Source organism: Euleptes europaea, chromosome 16 (assembly GCF_029931775.1).
Source record: "Euleptes europaea isolate rEulEur1 chromosome 16, rEulEur1.hap1, whole genome shotgun sequence".
NCBI classification, from domain to species: Eukaryota; Metazoa; Chordata; class Lepidosauria; order Squamata; family Sphaerodactylidae; genus Euleptes; species Euleptes europaea.
This window is the reverse complement of record NC_079327.1, coordinates 47,595,630-47,613,404: the sequence shown is the minus strand read 5'-3', so window position 1 is coordinate 47,613,404 and position 17,775 is coordinate 47,595,630. Positions and strand designations below refer to the sequence as shown.

The window sequence follows — 17,775 nt, the reverse complement described above, 5'->3', positions numbered from 1 at the left end:
CCAGGTGCCCGCTGGTGGCAGGCAAACCCCCGGCAATTGACCCCTCTGCCCGCTGACCACCTGAGGGTTGGCGGGCAAACGTGCACGCATGAGTGCATACCGCGCGCGGCACTTCCAGTTTAGAACCGGAAGTTCCGCCTCGTGAGGGGCCTTTACCTCTTAGTTTGAGTGGTAAAGGGCTGCTTTACCACTCAAACTAAGAGGTAAAGGGCCTTTGCGGGGCGGCACTTCCGGTTCTAAACTGGAAGTGCTGTGTGTGAGTTGGCGCGCATGTGCGTTTAAATGCAAAAGCCTCCCACCAGAGGAGAAGAGGGACCTGGCAACCCTACATGTAACAGTTTACTTATCTTTTTTATGATTTTTCCTGAATAGAAGTGCTTCCTGATGAAAAAATATAGCATTTGAAATAGCAATTTCCATGACAGAGATAGCATTTTACCTCAAGTTTCACAGATCCAAGTTCAACACTGTATCCAGATAATTAAAGTGCCTTTTACATTGTTCTTAAAGTCACTATTTCACATAGAATATAGAGGTAAACAACTTTTCTTCTTTTGTATATATTTATTTATTATTTACGTTATTTATAATCCACCTTTCTCACAGAGTCTCATTACACAGAGTGAGTCAGTACAATCAACAAAATGGGAACATCCAATAACCAATGCATAAGGATTTTAGAAGTCTGGAATCACTGAAGCACAATAATAATTATTAATATGACACATTAAGTGGTACAAGAGTATGACACAGAGTCTGAACAAGTTAAACCCTGTATGGTGCAATGGATGCAGAACTTCAGAGAGGAGATTATGATGCAACAGTGGGAGTATTTGTGGTCTAAATCCATCAAGTTTACAGCGAGTCAGTCCTTGAGCGAAAATTGGTATAGGAAGTTATTTCACTGGTATCTTACACCAAAAGGCATTCAAAAGATGAATAATGAACTGAGAGGTCGCTGTTGGAAATGTAAAGAGACAGATGCAAGAAGCTAAAGAAGTTGGACATGCAAGAAGCTAAAGAAGTTTAGGAAAGATGTACACTCTGAAATTCAAAAAATCCTGAAGATGAAATTTGCACTTGACCCAAAAATGATGTTGGGAATTTTACCACCCAACATTCCAAAATTTTTGGAAGAGCTGGCGAGATATATGATAACAGCAGCAAGAGTTGTCATTGCAGCAAAGTAGAAATCAGAAGAAAGGCCAGGCATTGAAGACTGGAAAGATAAATTAGCAGAGTATGCAGTAATGGCTAAGCTGACCAACCAAGTACACAAAAAATCTAAGGAAGATTTTTTTAAAAAGGGAAATATGTTTCTTTTATGCTTAGAAAGATAAAAAACATTTAGTTATAAGATAGCAAGATATAAAAATTTGTTATTATGTATGGACATTCTAGTAATTATAAGTTGAAGTACTAAATACTATATTAAGAAAAATGTATTTGTTTTATAGTTGGATAATGGCTATATATAGGATATTGAATTAAGGCAGGGATAGAACGTTAGTATAAAGAAAAGTCTACGTTATTATATTTAGATTTTTTATTATAAGACAGAATATATATGGAACTTAAATATCAAATGATATGTTTACCCTGAGAAAATAGGTCTTGGTATATTGTAGTACTAAGTCATTTTCTTTTTCTTATTCTGTGTAAAGTCTTGTCAGGTTTTGTAGGTGTTGTATTGTGGTGTAGTTTATGTTTTATATCTTATTAAAATGAAAATAAAGTTTTTAAAAAGAGTTGCATAATAGGATCCTCCTTACAATGAGCTATATACAGCAGTATAGACACAAGCCATGAAGGGCTTTGCATGTGATAGTCAATGCCTTAAATTCAGCCCAACAACAAATGGGCAACCAATGGAGCTTCTGCAGAATGGGAGTAAATATGCATGCTCCATCTGGGTCCCAGTCGAGCCACAGCATTCTGGACACTTGGCATTTCCAAGTTGATTTTGTGGGGAGACCAATATACAGTGCTTTACAGTAGTCTAGTGGCATGGATCCAGGTAGCCAGGTCAGCCGTACCAAGGTATGGGGCCATTTTACGGGCTAGCCTGAGTTGGTAGAAAACATTTTTTTGCAGCTGCATTAACTTGCTTCTCCAGTAATAAAGCTGGATCCAATACAACCCCAAGGCTTTTAACTGAGTCAGCAAGGGTCTGTTGAAGAAAATGTACTAATATGCTTTATTACTAATAAAAATGCAAAGCATCATAGTAAAGAATCCTCAACAATATGTACTAAAAACATCACTACTCTACCACCCACATAATGTCCCAACCATAGGTAAATATGTTTACGCTGTGATGAATGATGCATGCAGCACACAATGCTACGAAAATAACTGTTCAAAATTCATAATTTTATTTATTTTTTAGATTTCTGTGGTGCCCTCCCTGACCAAGTCAGGCTCACGGTGGCTTACAACCATTAAAACAATTTCATACATTCCCTAAAACTAACTTTCTATATGCTCAATAAAATCAAGCACCTTCTGGCCATAGCAGCAGCCAATTTCAGATTTAAATAATAACAATAAAGAAATAACAATAACAGTAAAGGAGGGGGAAATAGATGAAAAGGGAGGAGGGAGAGGGAGCAGTAGGGGAGGACAGCCAGGTGGAAACTATCACTGCCCTCAACCATATGCCAGTGAAACAGCTCAGTTTTACAGGCCCAGTGAAACTCCTTCAAGTCCCGCGGGGCATGGTGTTCCACCAGGCTTGGGCCAAAGCCAAACAGGCCCTGGCCAAGGACAGTTGGATGATTTTTGGGCCAGGGATCACCAGCAGATTTTCTCCAGCTGAGCAGAATGCTCCTTGGGGTGTGTATCAGGAGAGGCTGTCCCAGGTACGATGGTCCCAGACCATTTAGCGCTTTAAAGATCAGTACCAAAATCTTAAACTTGATCCAGTACTCAATCTGGAGCCAGCGGAGCTGGCAGAGCTCTGGTTGGACATGTGTCCCCCACAGGGCCCCTGTAAGGACCCACGCCGCCGCATGCTGGACCAGTTGAAGTTTCGGAGCAGCCTTAAGGGCAGCCCTGAGTAGAGTGATTTACAGTAGTCTAGCCTGGAGGTGACCGCTGCATGGCTAGGTCAAGGCAAGAGAGGTAGGGCACCAGTAGCCTAATCTGGTGACGCTGGTAAAACGCCACCTTGGCTATATTGGTGACCAATGTTATCTGCACACCATCAAGAGCCGTGAGCTGACAGCCCACACCCCCATCTCCCCATCCCAGCCGCAGGACCTTCATCTTCGAGGGATTCAGCTTCAGTTGGCTCTGCTTCAACCATCCCACCATGACCTCCAGATACCTGGCCAAAATATCCGGGGCAGCATCCAGACAACCACCCATCAAAAGACATAGCTGGGTGTCATCAGAGTATTGATGACAGGGCACCCTGAAACTCCGGACCAGCTGGGCAAGAGGGCACAGATAGATATTACACATCTGACAGAAGTATAATCTGCATTAGTACTGTATCTTGCAATCATCATAATCAAAACTGTTCTCCCTGTAGTCACATCATGTTAACTTTTATTCATATAATCATGCATCTGCAAACTACGTATTGGGTAGCAATGCAACCACTTTGGAATAGCATACTGACAATCAGGTAAATTGCATAATACAGTCTTTCAGCTGCAAGGACCTCCCAGTTTTCTGGGAGAATGTCAATTCTTCTTCTTCCTCCATTGCCCAACAAACAAACATGTCAAGTCTAGGACAAGGCACAAAAATGGTTGAATCTCTTACACCATAAAACAGCCTAAAACAAGCCTTCAAAGAAAAAGTCCTCCACCTCCTCACTCCACCCCCTGGTCTATGGTACTACTGGACTATTGGAGGAACGGGAAAGCAAGGAAAAATTCACTATGCCAACTCCTTGTGCAAGCTTTTTTGCTGGATGCAAACCATAAAGGGTTTTTTTTGTTATTATGAAGGTGCTGTACCATTCAAGTTCAGATCTAGATGAGCAACTACCCACTCACCTAGCCCAAACCTCAGTAGTTAACACTACAAGGCAACTGTGCTAAACTGCAAATTCAGAATTAAGTAAGCAGGAACTATCCCCTCCAAACACACACACACAGGATATAGTAGTTGGTTTATTTTTTTGTTGGCTAGTTTTTGGGTTTTTTTAATACTCAGAATGACTTAGATTTTATATCTTTTTAGACTGTTTGTAATCCACTCTGTGGATATATTTGGTCCAAAAAGTTGGATGTAAATATCATTTGACAATTTTAACAATTAAAAAACAACAAGTTCTTTACTTTACATTAGCACTATCATGGCCAAATAACTATCAATCTGTTAGGAAGGTACTGGCAAACCACCCCGTAAACAAAGTCTGCCTAGAAAACATCGGGATGTGACGTCACCCCATGGATCAGGAATGACCCAGTGCTTGCCCAGGGGATCTTTACCTTTTTAATTATTAGGAAGGAATTTATCCAGCCACCCTCTTTAGCTCTTCTATAACAGTCCATAGAATTGCATCCAGAGGCCTAGCAGCATAAAACTGTTAAAGCTCATATCCTATCTTGGTTAAACCAAGCCTTGCCAAATTTTCTTTGACTTGAGGAGCCATCCAAAAAATTTAGGAGCCAGACTCATTTTTTAGCCTTGAGGGTTCTGTGTTGTAATGACCACATTTTTCTAATTATTGCTGCTATAAAACCTAATCCTAATCTCTTCACAGTTTCTTGTAACAAAATCATTGTATTATATGAAGGAATACGGGAATGATGCTGGTTGTCATCACTATAACAAAAAGCTAGCCTCTAACCCTAACATAAACTGGAGTTTCTCGTAACTTCATTACTGCTTTAAAAAGCTCATTTAACTCAATAGTGGAGCCAGTATAGAAAGCAACTAGTTCAGAGATGAATTCATCCTCCACCACTGGGGGCACAAAGTCAGCATATAAACAAGCAATAACACACATGAAATTTTTATGTCATACAACAAAACTTATTCTGATGGGAAATGATTAAAAAATATCTGTATTTCTACTGAGAATCACCATGAGACACTATAATAAAATCACTGCTGAAAATACTGAACACCACAATGAAATTTCCAGGCAACAAGACAACTTGGTGCCTGGGATTAGTCAAACTCTGGTTTAAATCATTGGGCCATACTACAAAGTTGAACAGATACGTAATAATCTATTACATTTGGAAAAGCCAGACTCCTTCATTCTTTTGTTTAGCCATTATGCTTTGATTTGCTTGGGTCCCAATGGCGAGAAAGGCAGGATATAAAGTAAATTAATAAATAAATTTGTGAGATTTTGAAAGGCAAAATAAATTTATTTACTTATACTCTGCCTTTCTCCCCAGTGGTGACCAGAACAACCTACATCATTCACCTCTCTTATGTTGTAAGCAAATAAAGGAAATGCCAAACAAATCCTGCCACAGAAATCATTACTTTTCCAAGTGTTCTAAAATGTATCAAACTGTGGCTAATCTACACATCAATGCCATTGCATCAAACACAAATGGAGCTATCCCACAATGACAGAAACATTCATCCTGGCCACTTACATGAAAGGGGGGAGGAATTGTGTGTTCCTGATAACATTTCACTTCTGTTTTAAGTTAATCTCGACAATACCTTGTTTGCAAAGAATAATCAAGATATACAGACAACTGTCTTCCCAAATATGAAGTACAAAGTAATTACTCTAGATTAAGTACCCTTTAAAATAAGAAAGCCCTGACCTGGATAGGCCAGGCTAGCCTGATCTTATCAGATCTCAGAAGACAAGTAGGGTTGACCCTGGTTTGCACTTGGATGGGGGAGACCAAGGATGTCCAGGGTCACAATGCAAAGTCAGGCAATAGCAAACCACCTCTGAACATCTCTTGCCTTGAAAACCCCACAGGGTCGCCATAAGTCAGCTCTGATGTTGACAGCAAAAAAAAAAAAAAAAAAAGGTAAGAAATACCAGAGTACTTTTCTTACTCTCTCTCACTGACTGTCTTGGTTCTTGCTTTGGTTACCCAGCACAGTGAATTCACATCACCTACTTTTGCTTAACAATCACATGTTTTCCTTTGCTATTTGCATAAAGCATTTGCTTAGTGCTCTCTCAACTTGCCATTCTCTTTAGCCTCTGAGAACCCCTGGATCACACAAACAAGTCTGAGATAGAAGGGAATTATAACATTGTTATACTGGATCATCCAAACAGACCTTTAGTGTCAAAAGTACAAAATATAAATACAAACCACCAGAATTAAACTAAATTGAACTGTTAATGATGTTTCCTGAGAAAACATGTTCTTACTCCATATGTATGCCAACTAATTTAGAAACAATACAATATGGACCAAAAAAAAAGGCAGAACAAGTATTTAATGCACTACAAATTGCCCATTTAACAAAAGACCTACTCATAGAGCAAAGCTTTTTTTCCAGAGAGAACAATAAACAGCCTCATTCAATAAATGTTAACTTAGAAATTAAGTCCCTATGACTTACTCCCAAGCATTATCAGATTGAAGCTCAAAATTCCTATATATGTCACATGCAATTTCGAATTTGGCTTTTTGAATTATCTGACAAAAGGCTAAATGTGCAGTACTACGTTTGCTAAGGCAACCGGGCTTAGAATGGTTAAGCATAGACTAACATTTGATATTAAAATCAGATATTTGATTTCAGCTTTAAAAAAAATGGCACTAAACGCCACTTGACAGATATGCCACAGCTATCACAAATTACATTTTAGTGATGTATAATTAAAACTCAGAGTCACAAGGATACAAGGAAAAATGTTAATTATGCCTTTAGAAAATAAATATCTGCTTACAGATATAGGTAGCACTGGGGAAAATACCAAAAGTCAATCCTCATGTAAGTAAAATTCATCTTGGAATTCTGAAACTTGAGGATCAAGTTTCCACTGAACATTCTAAATGAAATTCCTGTACCTCTAAAATCCTAAACACTTATCAAAAAAGAAAAACCTCTGAAGGTGGGTGACTATTTAATATTTAAAGACGCTTCCCCCTTATATAGAGAGAATGATATATAATTTAAAATTAGAACCTCAGAATTAAATTCCCAGTCCCCCTACCATTTTTACCACCGGTACATGAGCTATAAATATAGCAAGCTTAATAGTCCTAGCATGTCTGGAAAATGGTTACAGGTTTCATTCTTTATTTAGTAAAAAAAAAAAAAAACCAAAAAACCTGCACTCCAGCCAAACCGTCGATGTTTCAGTATGTACCTTCCAAATAAAATTCATCTAAATGTTATCAAAAACCTTCTAGACAAGATGCAAAGTTTAAACCTTCACATGAATAATGCATCTATAGGAAGGACGGGGAAAGGAAGATGAAATCTGAAGCTTTATAACTCAACCAAATGGGCACCAAAAATCTTCAGTTTCAAAGCAATTGTTTTCAACAGATATTCAATTTACTTGGTAGTAAAAGCAAGCTAGGCATTCTGTGTCTGGATTCATTTAAAAAAAATTATCTCCTGTATTCTCAATATTTTAATTTTATTTATTTAGTTCGATTTCTGATTTGCCCTTCCCAGCCATGGCTGGGCTCAGGGCGAGTAGCTACATTAAAATCAACAGTACAAGCATGTGTATTGCCTCAGCAACCAACCTTTTCTCCCACAATAGTTGGCTAGCACAAAAATGCTCAGTGCAGAAAGAAGACCTTCTCCCCATCCTTGAAGATATGCTGGCAATAAAGCAACACACTGCTACTGGGATATCATACTGGTGCCTGTAAGATGGAGATATTCTGCCAGGCTTACAGTTGAGGGCAGCAACAGTTTTGCATCTACTGTCCTCCGTTGCTGGACCCTAGTGTTGCATCCCCTGCTGTTACTCGCTGTGTCCCATGTGGGTATTTCTCACTCATAAGAGGAATTTAGATGCCATCTTTTAAGTAATCTTAGACATATTTAATTATTCTTGTTATTAATTATTAATGTATTGTTAAATATTGTACTTAGGATTGATTTTAATTATTATTTGTATGGCTGTTAGCTGCCCTGAGCCTGACCTTGGTTGGGGGAAGGCAGAATAGAAATCAGATAAATAACTGTAACCTTTGCTACTGCTGGGCAAACATGATGGGGCCGAGGGCACCATTTGCAGGGTTTTGGAACAAGTTTCCTGCTACTGCAGAACATTAGTCATTACTGTCCATCCATCTGGACTCTTTACAGACAATTATACAGGAGAAAAGAGCAAAAGTCCAGTAGCACCTTTAATTTCTGGCAGGGTATGAGCTTTTGTGAGTCACAGCTCACAAGAGTCACATACTGGACTCTTGCTCTTTTCTACTGCTAGAGACAGACTAACACGGCTAACCATCATGATCTATAACCATACAGGAGAAAGAAGCCAGAATGGAGCCAACTCACAATGCAATGCTGATCATTTCTTGATCCTACAACACAACACACACTTCCAGTTTGCATCTAGCTGCTCTGTTATGTGGTCACCATTTCTAAATGAGCCATGGAGGCATGTACATGATGCAGTTAGAGAGGCCATTCTTCCTTCTCATTGTGTTTACCTGTTAAAAGGGAACGTGGCCACATAAGGCAACTTAAACCCTTTCTGCAAAGCATCCTGGATTGGTTCCCCCCCCCCAGAAATCCTAGTCATCACACCATGATCTACCCTGCAAGGGTACCCTGCACTGCCTTTGTTTCTTTCCTTGTTTGTTCTGCATGGGCCATGGCAGGCTGATGACCGGGAGCATGACATCATTGGTGGGCACTGATGCTTCAATCACTGGCTCTCATGAGGGCCTCCATTGGCATGTCATGCCATGATTGGTAGATTGCAGTGATGGCTATGGAATCCCGAGCAACTGATATACTCTCAGCACCATGGAGACTGATACAAATTTCCTTTGTGCTGAGCATACACAGGATACTGACTAGCACCAGGACCACACCCGTTGGTGATGTGCTGAGGCTTTAGATTGGGCTGACAATCCATTATGTCCTCTCTTGTAGAAGTGTTTTTGTTCCCTTTCTAGCACTATCTTTTGGCAAAGAAGTTGCCATACTGCTATAGTATAAGCCTCCATAGGGTTGGCTGAGACTTTGGCAAACCAGATGAAGGGTAGGTTTTTACTGCCTGCTACAAATCAAAATTAGACAACCATACCTGGTAGGGCTCAAAACACTGTCAGACTAGTTCCAACAGGAAGCTTGACATTTCCCATTATACTATTTATTTACTAAATTTATTCCCCATCTTTCTTCCCAACAGGGACCCAAAGAAGCTTATATTGTTCTCCTCTACGTTATCCTTGGGAGGCACTACGAAGATTAACAAATACAAAAATAAGGCACACATAAAACTACAAGAAGTCCCCATGTCCTTCATATCACTATGTGATGCAAACAAAATAACATTTTCTGAGATGGACGGATTGGTTTTACTTTAGAAATACACACAGAGTAGCACTGCGAGAATGTGTTATAATCTGTGACTTGTTAGTCAAATATTCAGTCCCTAGGCCAAAGAAAGCTGGTTGTGTTCAAAGACAGGAATAACTGTGACTATATGTTTTAAAAGTTGATAAAAAAGTCACATAAAAAACATGAAGTCTGAGAACAACAGCTACAATATAACACTTGTTCAAAAGTCATAGTCATCTAATTATGCTAACTTTATAGAAAAATATACCCATAATACTAAGTGGATTTATTCATCATATGATGACAACTAAGCCTAGAGACAACTCTAGTTTCACATGTAGAATATTATCATAAGTGAAGATAAATGAAAGCATTTCCTGAAATACCATTCATACTTTCATAACTGAAGGATATTTTTAAAAGCAGGGAGGGGATGGATGGGGAAAAGATAAACATGGTATAAAGCAATGTCAAAATAAACAATACTTTTAAATAAGAGCAATTTAGGTTAAAGCATACTTCTATCACCAAGGTACTCAACAGAGATAATTTCATATTCTGTAGTGCATTTCACAACAATGCTTCATCCCGCTACAACATAAAAACTCATTGTTGTGAAACTTGTATGATAGGAAACTTAAAGAGAGTTGTTCACTTGTAACAGCTATTCTGTCTTGTAGTCTTTGTTAAAACAAGAAGTTAAAAGGTTTTAAGAATACGTGCTGTAGCAATTGAAATACTGCATAGAAGAATCATAATGAATTTATGGTATATTTCTATTTATTTATAATCTAAGTTGGGTAAAATTTGGTTTAAAATAAATATAATTGCCTACATAACTCCTGGGATTCCTTCCTGCAAAGTGTTATATGTGGATAAGTCTCCCTGACAATCTTGCTAAGAATTGATTTCAAAGTAGACTCAAGCCCACAAAAGCTTACTTCACAATACAATCAGCCCAGATACAAACCATGCATGGTTGCATTTCATACCTTTTGTACAGAATCTATGTGCTATGACTTAGATACAGGCATTAGGACTGAAGCCAGTCTTTATTAATGTCAGTCTTTCAAAATAAAATACAAAGTGGATTTTTATTAGAACTCGAATCCAAGGGTTTTGGTTTATACTGTTAATACTCATTTTATTTTTTTCCCTTGACTTTTCTTTCTTTTTCTTCTTCTCAGTAGATATATGCCAGACAACTGACGTTCACTCATTGTCAAGCATATCCATATCTTCACTGCACAGAATGCTAAAGGACTGTTCAACTGAGCATGTTATCATGGGAAGGAGAAAGTGCCATAAAGATGGCTATTTCAATAGTAGTGAACAACTTGATGTGCTCAGGTGAAATTAGGCTCACTTTGCACGTATCACATACTGATGAGCTAGGGTTGTCAATTTCTAGGTGGTATCTGGAGATCTCCCATTATTACAGCTGATCTCCAGGCAACAGAAATCAGGTCACCTGGAGCAAATGGCCACTTCAAAAGGTAGACTCTATGGCATGATACCCCACTGATGTCCCTGTCCTCCCCAAACCCCACCCTCCTCAGGCTCCACCCCCAAAATCTCCAGGTATTTCCCAACCCAGACCTGGCTACCCTATGATGTGCATGTTTCCTTGGTAAGTCTTCTTGCCCATAACCCAAACTGATTAATCCCCTGAAGTTGATTGGTAGCATTCCTGGATGAAACTGTCATGGGCTTGAAATCTTTTTTCTCCAGTCTGGTACATCTGAAATGAAAACAGCTTCAGCAAGCTGTAAGCAGGATGGCTTCCATCACTGAAACAAGATCTCAACGAAGTTAAAAGGGAGTACATGCAGGGAACGTAGATGGACCAACAGCAGAACTCTTCTACTGATTGTCTGGGAGGGCTGGCTCAGTTTGACTTGGTGCCAGAAAGCTTCAGTGACGAGTTTGTTGCACAAAATAATTGTGCTAAAAACCACTTCTTCAGCTTCCCTATGTTGAGCCATTATATCCATAGCTAGGGTCACCAGATACCTCTTTGCCACCGGTGGGAGGTTTTGGGGGTGGAGCCAGAGGAGGGTGGGGTTTGGGGAGGGACTTCAATGCCACAGAGTCCAATTGCCAACGTAGCCATTGTCTCCCAGTGAATTGATCTTGATCGGCTGGAGATCATTTGTAATAGTGGGAGATCTCCAGCTACTACCTGGAGGTTGGCAACCCTATCCATAGCACTTGTATACATGCTTTCATTTCCATTTAAATCAAATCTTTAAGAAAGAAGGCCAATTTAAATGATTGGCCAAAATCAAATTCTCAATTAGTAATTGTTATACTTCCTAAACAATGGCAAAAATCTGATCTTGAAAACATTTTAAAGTAGAACTTAAACAACATTTTATTACCTGAAAGGGTGGGCTTTAATGTTTTAGATAACATTTTTATTAATTTTAGAAAAGTTAATACACTGCTTATTTAATGGACATGTCTTATTGCCTTTGCATAGTATGTTAACTAGACACACAAAAAGCAGCACACATGCGTTTTGTTGAGATAGATCTAAAGGCAGAAAATTATCCAGAAGAGAAAGATGCTAGTTACTGGGAACAGCTGGGAACAGCAGTCTATTTTCCATAAGATAAAAATACAATGTTCAAATATGTGTTTGGTAAGTAGAGGGTAAATAATTATAATCTTACAATTGAGCAAACTGGTCCCTTGTTAAACTGAATTTAAATTTTAACAAACCAGATTTAAGTTTTTAAAACTGGTTTTTAAAAATCTGAGCTTTTTAACCATCGCACCATGTTCAGCCCCCATCCCTTCCATTCTCTCCATTCCACATAAATGATAGTAATTATGTACCACAGGCTATTAAGGCATGAGAAATTCCTGGAACTTTGGGGATGGTGCCTGAGAAGAGTGGAGTATGTGTGTGTGTGCTCAGCAGGGATGCAATATCATACATAGTTCATCCTCCAAAGTTGACATATCCTCCAGGAAAACTGATCTCTTTAGTCTGGAGATCAGCTGTAAGTTCTGGAAGAGCTCAAAGCTCCACCTGGAGGCTGATAACCCTACTCACTCAGTCTCACCATCCAAACTCCTACTTCAACAAAATAACCACATACCTGGCACATACCTGGAACTTGGTCTGGCCTTTAAAATGGAGATAAATAGATGGATGGCTGGTTATGTGCCTCTCAGTGTCTGCTCAAGAGAGAGAGAGGACTTACAGCAAGGGGGACACTTTTGTCAGGGCTCAAACGAAGGGGAGGAGAGAAATGGATACCTCCATCCAGGAATAAGAGAACCCTGCTCTGAGCTTGTTCGCAATAGCATAGTCCCATTACAGTGTGGGGAAAATTAGAATTAGGTCATTTTTACAGTACAAGCATATGTTTATGTCATCTTCATTTTTGGGAGGCAGATATCCAGATTTTGTAAGATTTGCAGAGGCTAATCATCACTAGCATCACATACGCAAGGCAAGCAACATCAATATGAACAATGAGTTTATGCCTAGTCCCTCCTCTCGCTAGCATGGTGTAGTGAGATCTGGAAGACCCGTGTTAAAAATCTCCACTCTACAAATGGAAACTTTCAGTGACCCTGCTTCAATTACTCTCTCTTGGCCTTGCCTACCTCACAATGTGGAGGCTGTGAGGAAGGAGAATGATGTTGTATGCTACTTTGTGTCCCTTTCTGGAGGAAAAAAGGGTATAAATATCTTAAATCAATAAATCGGTACAGAGAGTCCAAGCTCAGTACCCTGATACTTCTACTATACCCTCATGTGGGATGGTCTCAAAGACTGACTACTGGGGATACCAGAGCTGACTTTTAAATTCCATACTTAAAATTTAGTAAGTTGAGATTTGGGGGTGGGGGCATACCCATGGTAAATGTCCAAACTTGTTTACTGACACAACACACTAACAAAACGATACATGAAACAGAATATACAGTTTACAAGATCTTCCAAAAGGTATACTGACTAAAAGTCTGGGCACCCATTACCCAAGTTAAATATTTTTAAATCCCAATTATTTCAATGGACAAGAATTAAGCACATAATCAAGGGTGTAATTATAATTACACATTATTAGGAATAAATCCTACTGAACAAAGTGGGACTTCAAATAAAATATGGGACTTTAATATATCTAATCGTGTCTGGATCACATCCTCTCTTCTAAGCCACTACCAAAACCTACAAGGAAATAAAAACAAGAACCTGCTTCTTTCAAGAGGGGTGCCAATTGAAAGGGGAATAAAAAGAGGAGAAACGAGGTGAACAAACCCTTCCCAGACAAAACTGAAAGATGAAAAAGATAAAAAATTAGGTAAGTAAAACATGCTAAGTCTTCTTCTTGGCTTGGCCTGCACACCATACTTATAGCATGTGACTATTAATGTTAAGGGTCCTTCAGTTTTTTTTAGTGAAGCAACTTCTAGGTTCTGACAGAGTGGCCTCTTACTCACAAAAGATTATACCACAATGCAGTACAGTGGTTAAACTAGGATCTGCGAGACACATGTTCAAATCCCTATTCTGCTATGGAAGTTTGTTGGGTGACCTTGGGCCCGTCACACACTCTCAGCCTAACCTATCTCACAGAGTTGTGAGGATAAAATGGAGAAGAAACAATGTAAGCTACTTTGCATCCCCACTGTAGAGAAAAGCACAGTACAAATTAAGTAAATAAATAAATGTCAGTATTTGTGGAGAAGTTATTTTAGCTGTTGAAGACTAACGCGGCTACAGCTATAGAATTTATATCACCAAAAAATATGAACACATACACAGCCCCCTTAAAAATGTCCATCTTCTATACTGTTGTCACTCATATTAATAAAAGAAACAGTGAACTGAGCAGTCACCAAACTCCAGATCTTCCAAGCTCTAGCTCTGTGTTGGACTTAACAAAGCAAAAAAAAAAAAGGAAGGAAAGAAGGAAGGAAGGAGCTGATCCATCAACTCCATTTGTTCTTGGGTTGGTCAGATCCAGCCACAGTGACCCAAGCCTTAGTTACATCAAGATTGGACTACTTGGGGATACCCTTGAACAGTGTTCAGAAGCTGCAGCTAGTGTACAATGCTGTGGCTACACAGGGCCAACTATTTTAACGCAATTCCACTAGCTAATGATCCGCTCCCGAGCCCAATTCAAATTGTTAGTTTTATCCTTCAAAGCCCTAAATGGTCTTGTCCCATACGTTCCTGCCCAGGAATTAAGTTAGTGGTGAGATGCCCTCCTAACTATCCCACCAATTAAAGATGCTAATTTGGTGGGTATACAATAAGGCCTTTTCCATAGCAGCCCCACAAGTATGGAACAACCTCCCTGGGGAGATGCTCCTGGCCGCCTCATTTTCAATCTTCAGCAGGTAATCGAAGACAGTTTAATTCAGGACTGCATTTTGAGTGATTTAGTTTTTATTATTGGCAGTCCTAATTGAAGTTTGAAAACTATTATTTTATGGGTTTTATAATTGTTTTAGTTGTATTTTAATGCTGTTTTATTTATATTGTAAACTGCCTTGAGTTCTGCAAGGGAGAAAGGCAGCTAATAAATGTTTTAAATAAATAAAAGCAGTATGAATATAGCAAATGATATAGCTGAAAGATAAAGAAAGTTGACAGGAACAGATATTAAAAGAAACAGCAATGCCAGCCGGAAGATAAATGCAAGACATGCCAGCGGGGTTAAAAGAGCTACAGGGGAATGACAAAAAAGACAGCTGTTGAGAGTGAGTGCCATAGCAGCTCAGCTGCTCTTATAGAGCAGTCTGAAATAACAGTCTGACACCCCCTTCTGACTACAGGTGTACTATAACTGGAAAGCAAGTGGAAGAGCCAGGGGTCGTAGTATGAATTATTACATATGGCATCTTAAAGGATACCTGACTGTTCTCTCACGCCTCCCTGCACACACAACAGCTATTGGTCTGCTCAATCATTTCAAAACACACTTCCCCTACTGATTCACAATCCCAAAGAATACAAAGACTGCCTCTTCTGTTGCTCCCCCACCCACCCGCTAATAGCAGCCATGCGTCCCAAGATGAGAAGCTTCTATTTTAGCCCCACCCCCCTATGTTCAGCCTCGCATATTCTCACACTCATGAGAGGCTGCCATTCCAGCTGCTCTCTTCTCGGCTAGATCAAGTTGACACCATCTCCCCAAAGGTGTCATTCCTGCCCCTCTCCTCAAGAGGCACTACCGTGCCTTGGCACCTGCTCTTCATTATCTCTCCTGTCACTCTCCCCGTCCTCCCCAATCGCAAGGCTTGTTACAGCACTGTATTCCAGTTGTATTGCCCTGTGGGCCTTCATGGTTGCCCTCTGCCTTGCAACTGGGTTGCATTTTAGCTCCTGCTACAAACACAATCTAATATTACAACATTTGCTTGGGGTTTGTTTTTTTAATCCCCTTTGCCCCCCATCGTTTTCAATTACTACTAGATTGGTGGCATTCCCTTTGAGCTTGTATTCCAGTTGTATTGCCCCGTGGGCCTTCACGGTTGCCCTCTGCCTTGCAACTGGGTTGCATTTTAGCTCCTGCTACAAACACAATCTAATATTACAACATTTGCTTGGGGTTTGTTTTTTTAATCCCCTTTGCCCCCCATCGTTTCCAATTGCTACTAGATCGGCGGCGTCCCATTGGAGCTTGTATCCCAGTTGTATTGCCCCGTGGGCCTTCACGGTTGCCCTCTGCCTTGCAACTGGGTTGCATTTTAGCTCCTGCTACAAACACAATCTAATATTACAACATTTGCTTGGGGTTTGTTTTTTTAATCCCCTTTGCACCCCATCGTTTTCAATTGCTACTAGATCGGCGGCATTCCCTTTGAGCTTGTATTCCAGTTGTATTGCCCCGTGGGCCTTCGCGGTTGCCCTCTGCCTTGCAACTGGGTTGCATTTTAGCTCCTGCTACAAACACAATCTAATATTACAACATTTGCTTGGGGTTTGTTTTTTTAATCCCCTTTGCACCCCATCGTTTTCAATTGCTACTAGATCGGCGGCATCCCATTTGAGCTTGTATCCCAGTTGTATTGCCCCGTGGGCCTTCATGGTCGCCCTCTGCCTTGTCACCGGGTTGCATTTGAGCTCCCGCCCCAAACACAATCACAACATCTGCACGGGGTTGGGTTTTTTTTTTAAATCCCCTTTGCACCCCGTCGTTTCCAATCGCTAGCTCGGCGGCATCCCCTTTGAGCTTGGATCGGAGAGAAGCTGAACGCGCTGAGCCAGCGTTACTACGGGAGGAAGACTCATCCGCGCGGTTAGGCAAAATTAAAATAAACGGGAAGGGGGGGAAGAAGAAAAAAACGCCTGGAAAGAAGATGCGGGTCAAGCGCCCGGTCCCCTTGCGTTGCTCGAATAAGATCGGGACCGGACATCCGCAGCGTGGGGCGAAGGCGCGCGGCGGCTGGAGCCTCCTTTCTCCCCTGTTCCAGCCAGGATGCAGCCAGGATCGAACTGCGTTCGATCCTGGCTGCATCCTGGCTGGAACAGGGGAGAAAGGAGGCTCCAGCCGCCGCGCGCCTTCGCCCCACTGCCCAGGCGGCCCCCCGGGGGTCAGCGGCGCCCCGGGGGTCAGCGGAGTCAGCGGCCCCCCGGGGGTCAGCAGCGCCCCTCCTCTCCGCGCACCTGCCGACGGAGCCGAGGGCTGCGCGGCCACGGACCCCTCGGCGCGCGGGAGGGTCAGCTGGAGGCCGAATTGGGGGGGGGGGGTCGCCGCTTCACTCTCCAGACCGCCTCGGGCAGCGTCCAGTTTGGGGGAAAGGGCGCCCTGCCCTCAGCCACAACCCAGGCGCCACCTCGGGGAGGGGGGGGCGAGGGGGGTGAGGGGGGGTGAGGGGGGCCGGGGCTCCCCGTTTACCTTTCATCCAATCCACCACTTGGCTGGGGGTCCACTTGCTGACGGGTTCCATAATGAGCGCCATGAGGGGAGCTGCCCCTGGACGAGCGGGGGGTGGTGGTGGTGGGGGGCGAGGCGGCGAGCGCGGGGGTCCCCGGGAGGGCGGCAGGCCCCTCCCCGCCCCTCGCCCGGCCCCTCGCCCGGACCCGCCGGCCGGGGCGACGCGACGAGCCTCAGCGCAGGGAGGAAGGAGGGATGGAGGGATGGATGGAGGGATGCTCTCCAAGGCGCGCCTCCCTCGGCCGGCTCCTCTCCGCCGGCTGCGCCTGGGAGCGCGCGCGCGCCCCCCGCTCTCCTGCCCCTCTCTTCCCCTCGGCGGGGAGCCGGGGGAGGGGGCTGCGCGCTCCGGCGCCTCCTCCCCCCTCCCGCCCCCCTCCGGGGACCCGCGGGCCGGCCGGAGCGTCCCCCGGCGCTGAGCCGAGGAGGG

The 17,775-nt window shown here is 42.0% G+C and overlaps 1 protein-coding gene across 6 annotated transcripts in view; it reads right to left on the bottom strand.

Annotated features, from left to right (window-relative positions):
• CNKSR2 (connector enhancer of kinase suppressor of Ras 2) overlaps nucleotides 1-17,373 on the bottom strand; it is a 227,681-nt gene extending 210,308 nt beyond the window's left edge. For all 6 annotated transcript variants that reach the window (XM_056861670.1, XM_056861672.1, XM_056861671.1 and 3 more), the window contains exon 1: nucleotides 17,310-17,373. In XM_056861670.1, the coding sequence (XP_056717648.1) occupies nucleotides 17,310-17,373 (64 nt within the window). The remainder of the gene's footprint in view (nucleotides 1-17,309) is intronic.
• Between the last annotated feature and the right edge of the window lie 402 nt (nucleotides 17,374-17,775).